Genomic DNA, 18,377 nt, shown 5'->3' on the forward strand with positions numbered 1-18,377 from the left:
CCCTCTATAAACCCACTAGCAATCCACTGGTCTGTTGAGAACAGACCAGTTCTAGTACCGTTCTGCTTTGCCAATTGTAGTAGCCTTTTCACCATGATAGATGTCTTTTCCCTAGGGATCGGCTGGAGTGCCTGGTCATCCAGGGGAACCGGGGAAAGAGGGCAAAAGGGTGAGTAAACAGAGACAGATCGCCAGTTGTGTGGCCTGGCTTGTGGTTGTACTCACGGAGAGGACCTGGCCTGGGGAGAGGCCAGGCAGCAGCTGAACGGCTGTTGTTGTTTTAGAGGAGGCAAAGATGATCTGTGGCAAGGGGATTGCAATGGGCCTGCAAAAGGAGACGGGTTGGTGTGTGCTAGCTGTATGACAATTAATGAATGGGCTCACTGGTCAAGGGGTCACACACACACACATACACACTCATAATATCACTGACAGAACACATGGTTCAGTCCCATTGGGTGACAGTATTTGGTTTCTTAAAAAAGCCAGCTTGATTTGAGACAGACACAGCATCCATTACTGAATCAACTGAAATGTTATATATTTATTTGTCAGCTCTTATTCTGTGGTTAGAAATATAAGTGTCAGGATTTTGCTGGCAAAAATGTGCACTTAATACAATTTTTATTCAAATACCTTTTTTTTTTCAAAGCCTTTTTAACACAAAATTTCAGTCTCCGTGGGAGCATATGGTGATTTCCAGTTGAAATACTGAGACAAACTATAGGACAGAGGTGCAACAACTAGAGTCATGGTGCCACGACAATAACTTGGTCTTAAACACCAAAAAGACCAAGGAGATCATTGTAGATTTCCGGAAGAGGGGTCATAACAACCATCTGCCTCTCTTCATTGGCAGTGAGGCGGTGGAGAGGGTGAGCAGTTTTAAATTCTTGGGGGTAACTGTGACCGAGGACCTGTCCTGGGGCAACCATATCACCTCAGTTGTACGGAAGGCCCAACAGCGCCTCTACTACCTGAGGAGACTGCGGAGCGCACACATTCCTAGATCTCTGATGTTGAACTTCTACAACTGTGCCATCAGCAGCGTTCTGACGTATGGATTTCTAGTGTGGTTCCCCAGCTGCACCAAGGCCGATCAGCAAGCACTCCAGCGGGTGGTGAAAGAAGCTGGCAGAATTATTGGAACAAGTCTGCCAGAGATCAGTAATATCTTCCCCACTCGCTGTCTGAGGAGGGTGCACAGTATCCTGCGGGACCAACATCACCCTGCGCGCCACCTTTTCCATCTGCTGCCCTCAGGGAGAAGGTACAGGTCTATACAGGCCAGAACATCCAGACTGGCCAACAGCCTGTATCCACAGGCTGTGAGGCTCCTGAACTCTCTGCCCCCCTCTCACGGACAATAACCATATCCAACTTCTTAATAGCAATGAACTGGTCTGCATTGGTGCATCATATCTTTATTCTCTTCCCCCTCCTGCCCCCCCCCCCCCCCCCCTCTTTCTTAAATAGATAACTATCATATCTGATATCATATCTCACAGTACAATAATATTGAATGGGTTGCATTGTTGTATTTTGTCATGTTTCTCAGGTCTTTGTCTGAGTTTCTACGAACATTATTGCTAAGGATTGTCTTATTGCATTGGAGTCACACTGGGTTAAATATGTACACTTGGGTTTTAAGGGGTATTTATTATTTTCTTCTTTTTTTTGGGTTGTATGGAAGCCCCAAACGCAATTTCATTGTTCTTGACAATGACAATAAATAAATAAATACTAAATACTAAATACTAGATTATACTTTAATTGTTTTGGAGCATTGTTAATTCATGCATGAAGTTCTGATATTAATAATAGATAAACATAAAACACTGTGGTTAGAAGCTTGAACAAGAGCAAGAATGTTATTTTTCCTTGCCGTCACAGCTGAAAGGCAGCTCTCGCGCACAGGTGGAGAGAATGTCCTTCTGCGTGTGCCGTTATTGACTCGCCTGTGATAAAAAAATAGCTGCTTCATGCCACTCGGTGTTGGTGTTTGTTTTACAGAGAATGGTCATAAAACAGCAGGAAAACATTTGGCTCACTGCAGCAAAACATAAAATATATAGGAGGTTCAGCTGTAGAGCACTCATAAGTAGGTCAGGGAAATGTTCTTTTCAGATTAAGGCGAACCCAAGATGATGCACAATACTCGTGACATCTAGAGACGAGCATCTCAAAAATTCCACCCTTCTGTGTGTTAATGCATTCCGACTCAAAACTTCTTCCAATACCATTATAAATTTATGACCTATCATCGACCATGTTATTTCTCAATGGCTCATTTCCCATAATGCATAAAGTATCCGACTCTATTGTGAGGGAGAGAAGTCACGGTCAACGAAAGCGATCTCAGTGAGTGCAGATGTTTTTTTTTTTTGTTGTTGCCGTTTTTTATGCTTTTGCTTCCTCGGCCTCATTAGTCATTGTGTTATTTTATACCTAGACTGACTTAAGTAGTGGCTCAGCGTCAAAGGGACCGAGCATCAGAGACATCAATTATGGTGTGTGCTTTTCTTCTGGAATACAGTTTCATTCAATCATAATTGGGTTAGAAGAAAAAGGGGTGTCTCTCTCCGTGTTTGATGTTGTGGCTTCTTCGCTTCCTATATCCCTATCTTCTATATCCCCATAATATTTTTTTGCACTTGCTATTTCTTTGAAGATTTTACAGGTAAAACTGCCATAGGGCTTTAAACAGGCGATCACAGACTCTCTGGTGTTGTTGTTGCTGAAGATACCGTCCTGAACTACTGTCTTTGATGGCTGGCTGACTTCATGAGAACTGTTAACACGCTAAGGTTTCTGCCTATTCTTAGCTTGAGGAGTCACACGGAATCCAAGTTGTTGACCAACTTGTGCTTCTGCAGTTTGACGTTCCTATTTTAGGAAGCTGGGCATGGATCATCATCAGGGGCCAGCTAGTGGCCTACTGATACAGCCGGAGACTCTCGTCTAATTAGCAACTCTCATCCACGCAGGCAACTTTTGGTTTTGTGAGAGCCGTAGCTGCTGTACGACTTATGCAGAATATCGTGATGTAGACTGACCGCCCCGCAACCTTCATAGAATAGCCAGGAGTGGAAAGCTTTCACAAAGCCTTAGATTCAAGCCAGACCATCTCTCAAACTGTCTGCTTCAATTTGTTGTTGAAAAAAAATACAACCACTCTAAGCCATCTAGCTTTACTTGAAGGAGATGTGGAGGGCATTGTGGTGGTGGAGAAGAGGAAGGATGCCGTTTGCGTTGCTCCTTCTCCAAAGCTTAAAGCAACATATGCAAGAACTGATATCAGTCACCCAGACCCCTGTGATCCTAACTCTTTATTTCACCTTATTAACATGATAGAGAGCTATTTAAGTTTGTCAGGATGGAGGTATGAGCCAGTCCAACCATGTCTAGGAGTTTATGGGAATGTAGTGCCCCTACATTAGACATCACCATTAATGGTAATGTGAATGACTTGGTTCTATCTATTATGAATGGAATTGACACAGAATAGCAGGCAAAGAGTAGGACTTTGGGATTCAGTGGTACATTACAGCCGATCAAAACGAAGATAGGGAGCACCTGTAAAAGGGATATGTCCCCCCGCTGACTATTGCCTGCTAAAATATTCATCACACTCTGTAATGATGTGCTAAGCGCTGGGTTGTCACTATAGGCTGGCTCTGCCCTACAGAAGTTGAGGAGGTGAAAGACATGCATGCAGAAAGGAACCAGAGGGGGAACATCTTTGTGTGCAGGTCGGAGATAAGTCTGCTTCACGTGACTGTATAATAAAGTTTTAAATGCATAAAACAGTGATGATTTTAAATTAGGAAGAATTGTAAAAGTAACAAACGGCATCATTTCATCTGCTCAAAATAGATCTGAAAACCCACATTTGGTCAGTGCACATTTATCCTTAACATCAACACATATAGAAGCACCAGAGTGAGCACCGCTCATTCATGTTGTGCCAAGACTTCCCAGCATGCCCTGCTTCTGTAGTTGGCTCAGGGTTGTGAGTTGGTTCAGAGCTGACATGGGTCTCTGGGTAACTCAGTAGGTTCCTGTGGATTAATAAGTAATCACCTTAAGAAATCCCCCTGTGCAAGGTGGGTCTTGGAGGTTTAATCCATGCCTAACACTACATTAAGCCTTATTAGCAGTATAAATGTACCTGTATATAGAAATACATTTAAATCCTGCATGAAGTCACTGACAAATGTCATGTTGATTCTTGGGAAAAATACAGCACAGTCATATGTTCTGATTAAATGTTTGGGAACTACTGGTAAACACTGTAAAACATTGAATTTCCCTTATTGACAGACAACACATTATTTCCTTTTATGCATTTTGCAGAACGTAAATACTGCAAATACAGAGTATTTGAAATCCTCCTGTAATAAGCTGAGCGCTTGTACTGTGTCAAGGTTTCCTAGTCTCCGGCTTTAGAAAATACACACATCTGACAGATGTGCTGCACAGTGTTTGTTCTTATTAGACATAGCTATACCAGTGCAGAGATGATGAAACTCCAGCAAGCCCTAGAGGAAGGAGAGCATTGCAACTGCTGTGTCTACAGATGTGTTCTCTTCAAATGAATTATGCACTCAAGATCCTCTTACTCATTTATTCATTTGTTTGTATATTCAAATCTAGTTAGCTGGTTATTTATGCGCTGCTCTTATTTCGGCAGTGAACTACCTGACGCAGTTACTAAGTATATGGATAACTAGCTGGCGGGCTAGCAGCTCAGTAAGAAACATGTAGGCGTCTTTTATTGTGCACGAGGTAAGACGATATGTGTAGTGTGCTGCTAAGCTCAGCTGACTGCCTTTCAGTTATTGATTATTTTTGTTTCTATTTTTGCAAAAATAGTGTTTGTCATGTGCCCGTGTACCTCAGCTGGAAATGTGGATGGACGACACTGTGCCACAGAAGATACCTGCCACATATGTCAGGGAGATAAGAGAGGACAAAATGTTCAAATGAAGAAAACACCTAGATGTCTTTGCTGGGCAGGCAACGCAAGATGATCGGGTGGAGGGAAAAGCCATTAAAAGTGCGACGGGAGGAATCTTTTCTCACTAAATACTATGATGTGGCGCATCAGTGCCGCTGATAAAAGAATCCAGTCAGATTATTGATGCCTGCTGAAGAAACAGTATAGAGTTGAGCTGTAAGATGACAGGGCTTTGATTTTACTAACAGGTTTTTCATCCTCTGTTGAGTCAGTTCCCTTTTTATGACTTTGTGCATTTAGAACCACCCTGGGTGTTAATTACAGTGTGCACCAGATCATTAATTATTTATTTCCAAGTTGTTGTGTGTTTACAGCAGTTGTCCCCTTAATAATTATCCTCATGAATGTAAAGATGGTTTCTAAGTTAATATTCTTGTTGTTTGCTGAGTAATGTTCTTTAGAAAACTGGATTTAATACTTCCGAATCCTGTGACGGCAGACTTGCAACAGGATGGAGCGTTGGGTTTCTGAACCTGAGAGTAGTTAGACCTCTGACCCTTGTATCGGAAGTCAAGTGAAACTAGATAACAGCTTAAGTGTGAAGATGATGCTCACTACTTGGATTAGTGGGTTGGAAGACAAGTTCTCAGTTAAGAGAATCCTTAAGCTAATGGCGATCTGTAAAACGATACAAGTCTTTACCTCAAAACGTCAGCTGCTGTTGCATCACATCCGTCAGCTGTCATCACTTCATATCATCTGATATCACAGTCTCAGATCAGCGCACGTCAGTAATTGTATTGCAAAAACACTTTAAGTCCTTCACTTGTGTCAAAAATCTTGAGAAAGTAACATCAGTGGCAGCTGCCTGAGCTCTTTACTGTAGCGCGGATATAATCTGTCAAAACAGCAGAAAAGATCATCTGTCTTGTCTCTGCTTGGAAATATGGACTGATCCAGTTTTCTGCAGACAAGGGACGTAATTGCTGTCTTTTGGAAATGATAGTCATGCTTACATTTTCCATTCATGCCCTGTGCTGAATGACTGAGACAGCTGTCTGTAAGTCCCGACCAAAGGCACGAGCATATCTATTTCCATATTTTCCTCTTCACCCTTGTGTTGACACATGTCTCAAAGAGTGTCAGTCCATTAGATGTACATTACAGGCCAAATGTTTTCTCCCAGACGAGGGAAAAGCCATGCAATCTTACACTTACGTCATTTTATCTGCTACCAAACTGGCGGTCATTTTCTTTTGACACAAGATCGGGGATCACTGTCTTGCTAGTCCTCTCTTTTTAAAAGGCTTCATGTGGGTGAGCTGAGGTCAAACCATTAGTGCCAGATTAAATACAATAGCATTCATGTATCCTCCTTGCACAGTTGATAGCTTTTGTCATTTAACCTAATTTGAATGAGTATGCTGTTCTCTGAGAACCAAATGCATGCTCTAACTGTAATTTAGATGCTTCTCCTCTATGGGACAGAGCAAATGTTGTTTTGAAATAATTGAGCCACTCCAGCATACATATATAATATTCATATTGTATCTAATGGACTTGGCTAAGGTTCATTTCAATCAGTCGGTGTGTCTGCAGAGACACAAACAGGCAGTGACAGTGATAGGGAAGGAGTAATGGCTCAGTTTGTGGGGACTGAAACATTTGGCAGCGGTTTGCTGCTTCATGGGTGGAGGCAGACATGAACAGCCACTGTAACAGACTGTTGACCTCTACCAGAGCACCTGCAGCGTGAGATTATTAAGTAACGAGTCCCTGGTGAGAATACCAGCCTTCCTGCCAGGAGTTCTCCACGGGAGGCTGCCACTGATTGGGGTGAAACAGTAAACGCATGAAATTACAGCAACTATTTGATTGGAGCCATGTTTCTTTGTTGTCCAGTTCACTATACCGAATAACGATACGCTAAATTAATTTCTCAGAGAAGGCAAGGTTAGAGTTGCTTAGTGGACTCAAATTTTAATTCGAGAGGACAATTTGTGCATTGCTTTGTTTGCCGTGCTTTGCCTCGATGGGGATTTGATCTGGTATGTTTCTGATCTGTGTACATTTAGATTTTTACTGGGAAAACTTTAACCATACTCAAAGAAATGAAAAATCAGAAGCAAGAATGTGTCGTCTTGATACACTTACTGGCTTTTTTGTTTTGTTATGACATTTTGGGGGCACATTTTTGATGTAAAGAAACTCCTGTGCCTACTGATTTGTGTTTATATCTGTTCAACTTACTGGAACTCGGTTTCTGTTTAACCATAAACCAACTTCATGTGGTATATTAAACTAACAGGGGTGCAGTTGGTGACCACAGCGATGGCGTGTGACTTCACAGCTGTGCTTAAACGCGGTAATGTGATGTCCATATGTAGTTACAGTTTTGGCCTGACCCGGTGGAGCCCGGTGGCAGAGAAACATAGAGAGAAGAATTTACAGGTCAGCAGGGCTCACAGCTGAGATTTTATGGCCAGATTTACACCCTGTGTGATTTTACAAGGAGGGGGACAGGGGTGGTGAGGGGGTGAGGATTCGTTAACCCTTTGTCGAGCAAAGTGAAACGGGTTATTCTCCTTTTTCTCTTGTTGAAACTCATACTGAGGAAATTCGGCGAGGCGCGCTTTTGACACCTGTACTGCACCAGGGGGTAACACGTTTGCCCAGCGCACAAGGCAATTAATCTTGTCAATGTCAAGTGCATGGGGAGGGAGGATGAAACAAAGATTTGACCTGATTGGCTCTGAAAAGGTCTCACATTTGGGGCCTGTTGGGAAAGAGGAGGGTTACAGGGGGAAGCGTTTGGCACATGCGAGGACAGATGCACGGTGCTTTGATTTATCTGTCTGACTCTCGTCGTTCCCAAAGAGCCCCAATTTGGCTACATCCATGGGTGTCCAGAATAAACACACATTAATTGGCCAATTAATTACAGGGACGAATACAGGGGGCAGGTCTTTGAGAGGGCCACTTTGATTGCACCTTGTTCGCTGGCTTTTCTAATGACTCTCTGCCCGTTTTTGTGGGCACCCGTAAGTCGATGTGTGTAGGAATAGGTGTGAAAAGCTGATCTTGAACGAGGGGTAATGTAGGTCAACGCATCCTCTGAGCATTAGAAAGACTTGCTATAGTTGGCTGGAGCATGGCCTTCATTCACACATCTACAGCTTTACAACTTTTTAGGAGACAGAGTTGTACCGCTCAGCAGGGACGCTGCGGGCAATATATGTATCCCTGATGCTTTAGTGTTCAAATTCTTCATGGCCTGCGAGCCCCCCAAGGCCTGTGTCTAATGCTTTCCAAGCATCTTTAAATGTTGTTTCAGTGTCTGCCAGGTCATAGCACCGCCACTGGAGTGTCATGTATAAAACAGGGTCGGCTGAACTGAATTCACTTTACTTGTTGAGGTATGTACAGTAAGTAGACACGAGGTGATTTTACCCCCTCGTGACAGCGTGATCTCATGGCTAAGTTATCCAAACAACTGGGATTTCTTGGCTCCGAACAGTCTGGCAATATGCAAAGATACCTCCCGACACGCTAGGTCAGCTGCAGTAGTGTGAGAAATTCTAAGAATGTAAATACTTTTAAAAGGATATTTCTTGCTATCTAGGAGCCATGTTGGCCAAGGAGAGGGAGGAGATCAGTGGGAGCTGGAGCACAGAGGGACAAAGGCTGGTCAGCGGGGCGTTGCCCTGAACACTGCAGAACACAGAGGCGTGGTAGTGGGAGGCTGCATCGCTTATAGCACGCTGTTGCAGCCTATCATCTATATTCTGATTTCCCACACTCTCCTCCTGCCTCCAACCAATTTACGTACATACATTCATCTGCGTCCACTTTAATGGCATGCCAGGGAGCGGCATATTGACAGTGGCCTGATATTATACAGATGGTAATGTGAGGGACCTTTGTGTAATCTGTTATGCGTGGCAAGTGATATGAAGTATAAGACTCGCCAAAGGCTACAGTACCCGGGGAGAGCGCTCTGTGGATCTTTGCACAGTGTATTCTCTCTGACCTCCAATATTTGGTTTGTAAAATGAACCGGGGTTTATTCAAAGTAGATTTCCAGCCTCTGCTATTCACTTGTTGGATAATGCATTAATGAAACACTCAGTATCTGTAAACATAGGATGGGAGCAATCTGCTCTGGATGAATAATACGGCCAAAAGTCCAGATGAGACTGTGAAATTGTGAAAGAGCCAAGACTAATAACAGCATCCATTAGGAGATGAGAACATTCAAGAGGCATTGCTGTCCCAGCGAGGAGCCAACGCAATAGGCAACCAGCTTGCGCGGAAACGCTGCACAGACATTCGGCGGATCGGCGGGGAATTGAGCTCATAGTTAAATATAGATTTATCATCACTTCTTCACCGCATAAAAATGCAAATTCAGATAGTATCATCAAGCTTCTTTCCTCTCCTTAGAAGTTGTTAAAGTCAATGAGCTCTTAAAACTCATCTGTGAAGATATGGTAGAAATGTGGCGGTTGTAAAGAGATGTTTCTGATTGTTCTTTGGGACTTTCAGGGCTTAGTTTTCATAGACATCCACTGTCTGCATTTCCTCTGTTTGCCTTCGGCTCCAGTGTTTGCACACTGTGTGGTGGTGAAGAGCTGGGTGTTTGCTGAAATAGCTCTATAATAGTTATTTTACCCAATGATATGCTGCGTTCTGTGACTGTGTACTCATGTAGTGCCACCTGTGTCCCCTTCCATTGTGTGACAGCTGAAAGGAGGCATAATGCGGTATGAGAATTATTGTCACTCTCTGGCTCTCATGCAGCTTCTTGCTCTCGTCCATTTCCTTCTTCTCTCATCTTTGTAAGCCCTCCACTGAAAAATCTCTTTTACGGTATTCAGTGTCTAATTGCCAGACTGCCTAATTAGGGATGTTACCCAACACACATCATACATTCATGCATTGAGGACATCCATCCTCTCTTAGAGAGAACTTACAGTTTCCTCATTGGCTCTGTCCCCTGCCATGCACAACATTTGTGATGAAACTAGTTTGCCATCTAGTGGCACTTGTACAAATAGCCATTCACGTGGGGTCTATGATTGAGTCTCTGTGAGGAAAGCCTTCATGGAAAGCTTAAGCCAAGAGACTATAGGTGCAATCTTGGCCAGCTGAGCTGTGTCTTAAGTCGGCTGCAGTGTCAGCCATCTCTTTATACGTCCCTGAATATTTAGATGGCTGGGAGTTAAAGAGAGCATTGTGTGCCAGTCAGAATGGTGAAAAATGCTAAGCTGCATTTGAGCCCCTGCCAGGCAGCTGTCGGCTTTGCCGTTCTCTTCCTGCCCCGGCCGCTCCTCTTAACCCTCAGTAAACAACTGGAACAAATCCTATTTTATTGAGGCTTTTACCAAGTGCAAGGGATCTCTGCAAGCTCCAGTGCCCAGGCATTTTCTGAGCTTGTGCAGTGTCCTAAGATGGCACCCAGCGAGGGTAGCCAGAAAAAAAAGAAAAGGAATTTCCACTGTCTGTCTCTAATTGGATCCTTAATAACAAGCAGGTGGGGCTGTGTTCTCCGCAACATGTTTTGTGACATTTTGAGCAAGCGCCATGATCGATATTTGCCTTACATAAGTTGATAGCTGATTTGACACAGTGAAAATAGGTCTGGTGAAGATTTGGACAAGTGAAGGATATTTAGCTGTATAGCTGCTGGGAATTTACTGAATATGAATATGTTTCCCTCTCACCAGCTTTTTCTCTTTTATTTTGAAACTACCATCTAGGAGCACCTGTGCTTAGGCTAATGCACGTGTGATTAGTGAGAATGTAAATGTGGCCATTTCACTTAATTTACACTTAACATAACATTCAAAATCACAACACTTTGCCACACATTTTCAAAAAAATAAAAAATTAAACCGAACCTCTCACAGCGTTGCTGCAAAACCTCCATATTTTACAGACCCCCTGCACAAAATTGCTGTTTTCCTAGCTTGTGCGGATTCTCGTGGTTCATCCTGCAAATTGTTAAATGAGAGATGTGAAAATGCCTTCAAGGGGACAGAATGACATTTTGCCATTAATTACAGAATAAATTAGTGTTTGCCAGGAGTGCTGAAATTGTATCTCCTCTGAATCTGGATGCAGTAAGTGCTGCTAAGGAACACGAGGTTTGACCAAAGGACTGAGGGGATCAAATGCATGTGCATGTGTCAGTCCCTTTCCCCATCTTTCACAGGCCAGGAGCCGACAAGCATTTTCACTGGGGAATAAATATTGTGACAGGCAAGCCTCCTCTAACTTGTTTTTGTGGTTGCATGAAGCATGTGAGCATTCATTTCCCCCGCCTTTTCTTTCTGGGGTGGCCCTTAAAAAGACATCATGTGTATTTTTAACAGCCAGCCTCCTGCTCTTTGTCCTATGGATGATCGGTTCAGCTTAAGGATAGTGTGACAATTTATCATTTTCACTGTTTTCTAGACATTTATTTACTAAGCTAATGCAGCTGCTGCTCATAAGCTAAACAGTCAGCTCCTGTTAAACCCAGCAGAGCATTTAGGAAAAAAAGGCTCGAGAGGCCCGAGTACATGTCCCCAGAGGGAGACGGGTCTCAGCTCAGGCAGAGTGGGAGAGGCATGGGAGTTTTTTCAGTTAAGAAAAGGTCATCTCTCCTGTGAGCTACATAACATTGTTGCAGACCAAGTTGGCTTGGCAATGTCAGACAGTTTCCCACTCAGGACATTAAGGTCTCATGATGCCATATAAGTCAAACTTATCAATGAAAAGCCACATTTCTGATTATTAACTAGCCAAAAGTCAGGTTGGTGAAAGATTTGGTTGGATGTAAGGAGAAACAGACTCGTGCAGATGTATAACCATTTAAAAAGTGTCTTTAGCATTGATATCTATCCCTGCTTATAAAAAAGGCATCCTTTCGGCTCTCTGTACTGTGTGTCAGGTCATTTCTGAAGGCTTCTTCAGCTTATCTGCTGACCCTTCGCGGCAGGGTCATTTGTCAGGTGGATTATGAGACTTTTGGATGGTATATCTGCTTTATTGCTAAGAAATGCGACACGTTCTGCTTTCTCTATTTTATACTACTGAGTTATCCCACTATGGGCTGCGAGACATGGAATGTCTCAGAGAACATGTTGACATTTGGGATAAGGATTATGGAGTCATCAAAAAGGAGTGTCTCTGCTGTGTGTCACTGTCACTGTTGACTTTGCTCTCAGATTGGGGCTTGTATTGCAGGACTGAGCCAGGCCCCATGTCTGTGCTTTGCTTTTACACTTTACAACTCATAGCAGACTTGAAGCAAGTCAACGCTCGGATCCATGTGGATTAAGCCGGGAGTTCAAAATATGCTGTCAGTCTACTGAGGTCTCCTCTTTTCAGCTCAAATGTGTGCCCACTCCAGCTTTAGCTATTGAATTAGTAGTTAATCCGGTCTGCTTTTCACACTTATGGTTTGCAGGTTTTTAGAGTGGGGCAGATAAATAGTACATGTGAATATGTGTTTGGTCGTGCCAGCCTGTCTTTCATTAACTCAAAAAGCTAACTCATCTTTGACTCCCCCTCCTCTCTTCTCCTTTCCTCTCTTCCACATCCCTTCATCTTCCTCCACCTCCTTCCCTTCCTCTCATCCCTCATTTCCTTCCTTGCCTTCCTCTGTCTCTCCCTCCCTCTAATCTACTGCAATGACCTGAAGGAGGGCTTCACACTGCAGCGCTCAAATAATAATCAAGCAGTAGGATGTTGTCAAATTTATAGGACACTGAGCGTTGCATAGCAACAGAGATTGCCAGGGTGATCCGACAGGCGCTGGAAGTTGGATGAGGGAGAAAAGGGGTGAGTGACAGGAGACAGGAAAGGAAGGAGAACTGACAAGAAAAGTGGGAGAGAGGGATGAGATGGGAGTCATAGAATTATGATGTACACAAAGGGAGAGATAAATTAGGAATGGAGAAGCACAAAAGGAAATGAGAAAGTTAAGGTTGGCTTAGCTGAAAGAAAAGATTCAAAGACACTGCTGGCTGTTCTTGCACGCTTGTCACTCTGTCGAATTTATAATTATTGTGTTTGCATTGTTTAATATGGTACTGGCGTACAGGTGGTGTTTCGTGAAAATGCTTTTTGTTGGATTTTGGTGTCACAGCTTTGCTTTTTTCCTTATCTCTTTCATTCTTTCTTTCTCCACTTTTGGCCTTTCTCCTCCTAATTTGAGTCTAAAACAATAAGAGAACTTTATAAAGTTGCAAACTTTATACAAAAGTGGGAAATGATCATGCACAGTTCAAAGCAATCTTCATATTGCTTTCTAGTTGAACTGAACTAAAAAAAAAAGTTATTTTTTTTTAGCTTCAAATGTAAAATTAGAAAAAAATTTTACACTTAGGTTAAAACAAAGCTGGTGGTTGTAGAGTCAGGTTAGCTTCTTAGCATGAGAAACCTTTAGGAAAGTTTGACTAAAGTAAATGTGCTTTAATTGTGAATCCAGAGTTTTTGTTAGACTGTTAAACAACACTTGAATGTGTTCTATAATATCTTTTTGACCAATTAAGATAAAAATAGGTGGTGACATTGTTAAAAATCTACTCCTGCAAAAAGAATTATAAACTCTCTGTGGTTGTTGTGTCGTAATAAAAGCATGCCTGCTTGGAGGTAGTTCTAGTGCTGTGTCACTGGCAGGTGTTTCAGTTTGGAGTCAATTGAGTGCAAACGGTGATGACAGCTGTGCTCCTCACTAATTATTTCTTGTCACTGTGCACAGATTTACTAACCAGAGGTCCTCTGGACAGAAAAGTATCAGTTGAGTCCCAAGGTCGCCTGATGTAGTCGTTTTAATGGATCACTTTGTCGTGAAAAAGATTATCTGAAGGTGTTTAGAAATATGAAATTACTATAAAAGAAGAAATGCGACATGTAGTTCTAAAATAGAAATCCTGGCCTGAGTTTATCTTTACATAGCTAAATTAGATGTCTGCCTTTTACTAAACTAGGGTCGCACAATACAATCCAGAGGACAGTATAATTTATTGTATTGTGTATAAAATAACATCAGTATTCAGGAGTTTCAAAGGCACAGTAGGCCCTTCAGGACACTTCCTCAGGGTAAACAAGAAGTACACACCTTTAGCATTTCTCTCCTTTCTTTGTTTTTTTGTTTTTTCAATTTGACACCACCAACGAATGTTAAGAGCTGTCATCCAAATAACTGCCACTTTACCTTTGCTTACATGTTTGTTTTTAAATGTCAGCTGAAGGCCATCTGGGCATCTCATGGTTCATTTACTGCACACAAAGATTTCTTTTGTGCTCTTTCCCAGAGAAAGGAGCTCAAAAGATCCAAAAAGACTGAATTCTAAGAGCTGTGATTGCTCTCAGGTCTTGCAGCATGTACACACAAAAAACAGGTACACTGTAAAAGTATTTTATGGGGCACTCCTCTGCTCTGTGCAAGGGGGGATATTGCATTTATAGTTATTAAGTATACACCAGTAGATCATCCATATTGCTACCAATACCATCTCTTTTAAGTGATATTGACCTGTCTTCAACTATGATGTGAGGTTTTTGCTTAATCAGTCGGGCTTCTATTAGTGTATACTCTTCTTCTACTACTTCTTCTTCTTCTTCTTCTACTTCGTCTTCTTGTTCTACTTCTTCTTTTACTTCTTCTTCTTCTAATACCTGCTCCATTAAGAGGTTGCTACAGTGGATCATCTGCTTAAATCTCATCCTGTCTCTAGGGTCCTCCTTCACTACATCCATCAACCTTCTCTGAGGTCTTCCTTTCTTCTGCCTGGCACCTCCATATTCAATGTCCTCTGACTCTCTCCTCTATCATGTCTAACCCGTCTCAACCTCGCCTCTCTACCTTTTCCTCCAACCTTTTTCTTGAACCTGAGCTGTCCCTCTGATGCACTCATTTCTAATCCTGTCCATTCTGGTCACTGCAGATGAAAATCTGAACGTCTTCAACTCTGTCACCTCCACCTCTGCCTCCTGACTTTTTGTTAGTAGAGCTGTCTCCATGCGTCATAGCAGGTCATCTACCATCTTATAAACTTTCCCTTATGCTCACACTCGCTGCCATTCTTCAGTCATTATTACCGTATAAACACCTGTGACTATAAATTGTCTATTTATACACAGGGAAAAGGTTGGGTGAGGGAGACATATTTAGCTGGTTGCAACCTGATCTGATCTTCCTGCAATCTTCTACTGGCATCTTTTTTTTGATCGAAATTTGCTGGTAATATGTTGTTAACCTCAGATACAGAGCTCCACTATTTATTTTGATGAACATATGCAAATACATGGGCATAAAATTAGTACGTACTTTGGAGTTTAAAGGGATTTAAGGGCAAATGTGGAGAAATAGTTTGGAAAACTGCACAATTCATGACCTACTTGAAATAATAGCGTATGAAATATTCATTACCTAAATTACTTATATGTGTAATCTGCTTTTGTTGTTATGTTCAGAGGGGAAAGGGCAGCAGCGGGGACAGAGGGCTAGAACAAACAGCCTGATCTTCTTTGCAGTCGTAGCAGCGATGCGGTGTCAGCCGATGAATTATCAGTGTGAAAAATGAGCGCCATCCACCCTCACAGAAATGCTGTAATGTGACACATAGAAGTCTATTATACAAGTCAGTTTTGAATCTTAAAGCGTGAGCCCTTTCCGAATGGTTCGGCTGCCACTCTGCCACAAAGGAAACCAGCCTCAATTACATTTCAAAGAGGTTATTCCAACATAATATATAATCTCAGTCATTTGAAGGAAGGGATTTTAAGGTTTAAAGAGTCTGTTTCTTCCCATCAAGGCAATTCAACTTTCCACCTCTTCTCTATGTAGCCCTCGTTCACGTTCACATTAAAGCACACGTACAGTAGCCTCAGAAATGCATTAACACTGATGATCAAAAGATGCTGGCCAGAGCTTTGTTGGTACATCAAACAGCACGAACAGAGGAAAGCACATCGGTTCTACTGTGCCATTATTAAGTTTAATATTTACTGTACTACACTTTGTCTTCTCCCCTTTTCATAATGCTGTAATCTGAGAGAGAAGCACACACAGAGTAGGAGCATTAGTGCACACGCAGATGATTAAAAGCAATAGCTCTCAGTGAAGTTTCTTCCTCTGTCTTTGTTGCAGGCAAACGTACATGTCAAATTCGACCCAGATAATCAAAGTGCGCACACATGAAATGTCAGAGGGAAGCGTCGGGGGCGTTGCTTTGTGATTCCGAACTTTTCTTTCAGCAGCCACTGAGCCTTTCCTCTCCACAGATCTACCCAGCTGCTAACTCGGAAGAGGAGAGCAGTGTTTTTGCGTCGCCCGTACTGACACATACAGTAGAAGAGAACTGCGATATTATTAACATAGCAGCACTGTGTCAGATGATGACACTCAAATTAGAAAGATGTAATCGTGTTTAGCCTGATTACAGATCTCTGCATTGTCTCACACTTCTACCATTGATTGCCGCCAGAGTATTGTCATCTCTTAAATAAGTCGATTTTACATCGGTTTTGTGTGCACGTGCGCTCGTTTCAGGCAATCCTCAATACAGAGCCACCGATGCTCTGCCAGTGGATATCTGCAGTTCTATCCCACAGAGCTTTATCCTCTTTTCTCACTAGTACATAAACCCTCTTGATGTAAATTAAACCAACTTTGGTTTGGTTCAGATTCAGGAATACATCTCATTTACATTTCAGTTTTTTCCAAGACTCGCAGATTCTGAGAGAGCTGGGGGGGTTTGTTATTCAGAGAATGTGAAGAACAACTCAGAACAAAATGGTTCAAAATGTGGCTTTGTTCTGACTTTGTTTTGCAACACTGGACAGCGCTGGCTGGCTTGTCCTGTTTGCTGCTGTTTTCACTCCTCGGGTTGATTGATGCACTGAGGGACTTGCACAGCTGGAAAGGAGACAGTAAACCAAAGGAGGGAACAAAGAGTAGCAGGCCACACAGGGTGCAGCAATTAAGCAGTTTTCTTGTTGTTAATTAAAAGCAAATTAGAGACTGTGACAGGAGTTACTGTCTAGCCTTAATTGCTGGCAGCATGCATGCCCAGCCACACCTGTTATTGCATATTGACTCATCTTGGTCCACTTTTTTTCCCCCTACGCTTTCCTAAGGGGCGGAGAGGAAAACCTGGAGATCCTGGACCCAGAGGCTCGCCTGTAAGTTATCTACTGCCACTCTCACTTGTGTACATAGGCTCTTTCCTTTTGATTTTACATAGAAGGTCAAGATCTATAGTGCTATCGAAAATATCCAAATGCATTCGTTTCAGCTTAATAGATCATTTGTTTGGTTTGCACATCTACTCTGTCTGCCTATAACACCCAATTACCAGCAGTGAAAACAGAGTTCGGCTCAACCTTTATTAGACCGGGAATTCTCCTGAGATCACAAAAAGGGTTGTTTTTTTTTTACTGATATCCAAATAAATTCAGACACATTAAAGAAGTTACAAATTTATTACAACTACAAAAACATATTAAAGCAAACAGTCAATAAGGCCAGCGCTGCAGAATACAAAATCTGCCCCGAAAAAGAGCAATTACACCGACATTGTTCTATGTTAACTAATTTCATGCTTTCTCGTGCTTTATTGATTTGCTCAAAATCTTCTCCCATACTGCTACAAACAGGCTACATTATCGGCACCAAACCACAAAGGGTATATTAAGGTAGCACTTTAAAATGTTTGTATTGACAAGTAGGACAAGTCTGCCTAGAGGGCCCATTGACTCCTTGAAATATGGTCTTTTCCTTAGGCGACCGAGCCAATTCCAGACGCCATTTGTGTGTTTGTGTAGTGACCCACACACTAAAGGTCACAAACACTGTGATGCGTTAAAGGAGACAACTTGTCAGATGTTTAACTGCTCTGACGCCAGGACAAACAGGAGTGTTTGGGGATTGTGTAACTCTGATGTTTTGGGTGTCCAATTATTTTCATGCACGATTGTCTTGATTACACTCGTGATCAGAGACATAGGGTTTGGCTTATTTTATTCCATCCACAAATCGAGAGAGATTCTGTGCTGCGTCTGTTACCGGTGCCCAGGTTCAATTATCTTCATTATAATTGAGCCACTCACTGTTAAACAGTGTCTCCCACGTGTGACTCATTTTAGCCCCTGCTTCTTCCTTTTTTTCTCTTTAATAACTCGTAAAGTTGTGGAACACAAAGTCATAGGAGAAAAGAAAGGCAGGATGGAGAAGGTGTGACATTTCTAAATGGCAATGTCCTGATGATACCCTTCGCATGTGCCAGATTTGCCTCCGTCCCCCGGTATTGGCATTTATGAGTCACCTGTTTTGCTGAGGTAGATCTCAGGGGCAAAATCATCTATTCAAAACACACTCCAGGGCATCACTCTCTCTTGTCCATTGGCAGCAGGACGTGTGTGC

The 18,377-nt window shown here is 42.5% G+C and overlaps 1 protein-coding gene across 9 annotated transcripts in view; it reads left to right on the plus strand.

The window, feature by feature from the left end:
* The window catches only part of LOC101482045 (collagen alpha-1(XIX) chain), a 102,159-nt gene that overhangs the window by 38,498 nt on the left and 45,284 nt on the right, over nt 1-18,377 (plus strand). For 6 of the 9 annotated variants that reach the window (XR_002721222.3, XM_004555985.4, XM_004555986.4 and 3 more), the window contains 2 exons: nt 116-169; nt 17,093-17,137. Coding sequence is in view for 8 of the 9 variants with exons in the window: in XM_004555985.4 (XP_004556042.3) it covers nt 116-169; nt 17,093-17,137 (99 nt within the window). In the remaining variant the exon portion in view is untranslated. Of the gene's footprint in view, nt 1-115; nt 170-859; nt 1,447-17,092; nt 17,138-18,377 lie in introns of those variants that run through there. The other 3 variants (XM_076891745.1, XM_076891746.1, XM_076891748.1) reach the window with 2 other exon arrangements.

Source organism: Maylandia zebra, linkage group LG13 (genome assembly GCF_041146795.1).
Source record: "Maylandia zebra isolate NMK-2024a linkage group LG13, Mzebra_GT3a, whole genome shotgun sequence".
Lineage (NCBI taxonomy): Eukaryota > Metazoa > Chordata > Actinopteri > Cichliformes > Cichlidae > Maylandia > Maylandia zebra.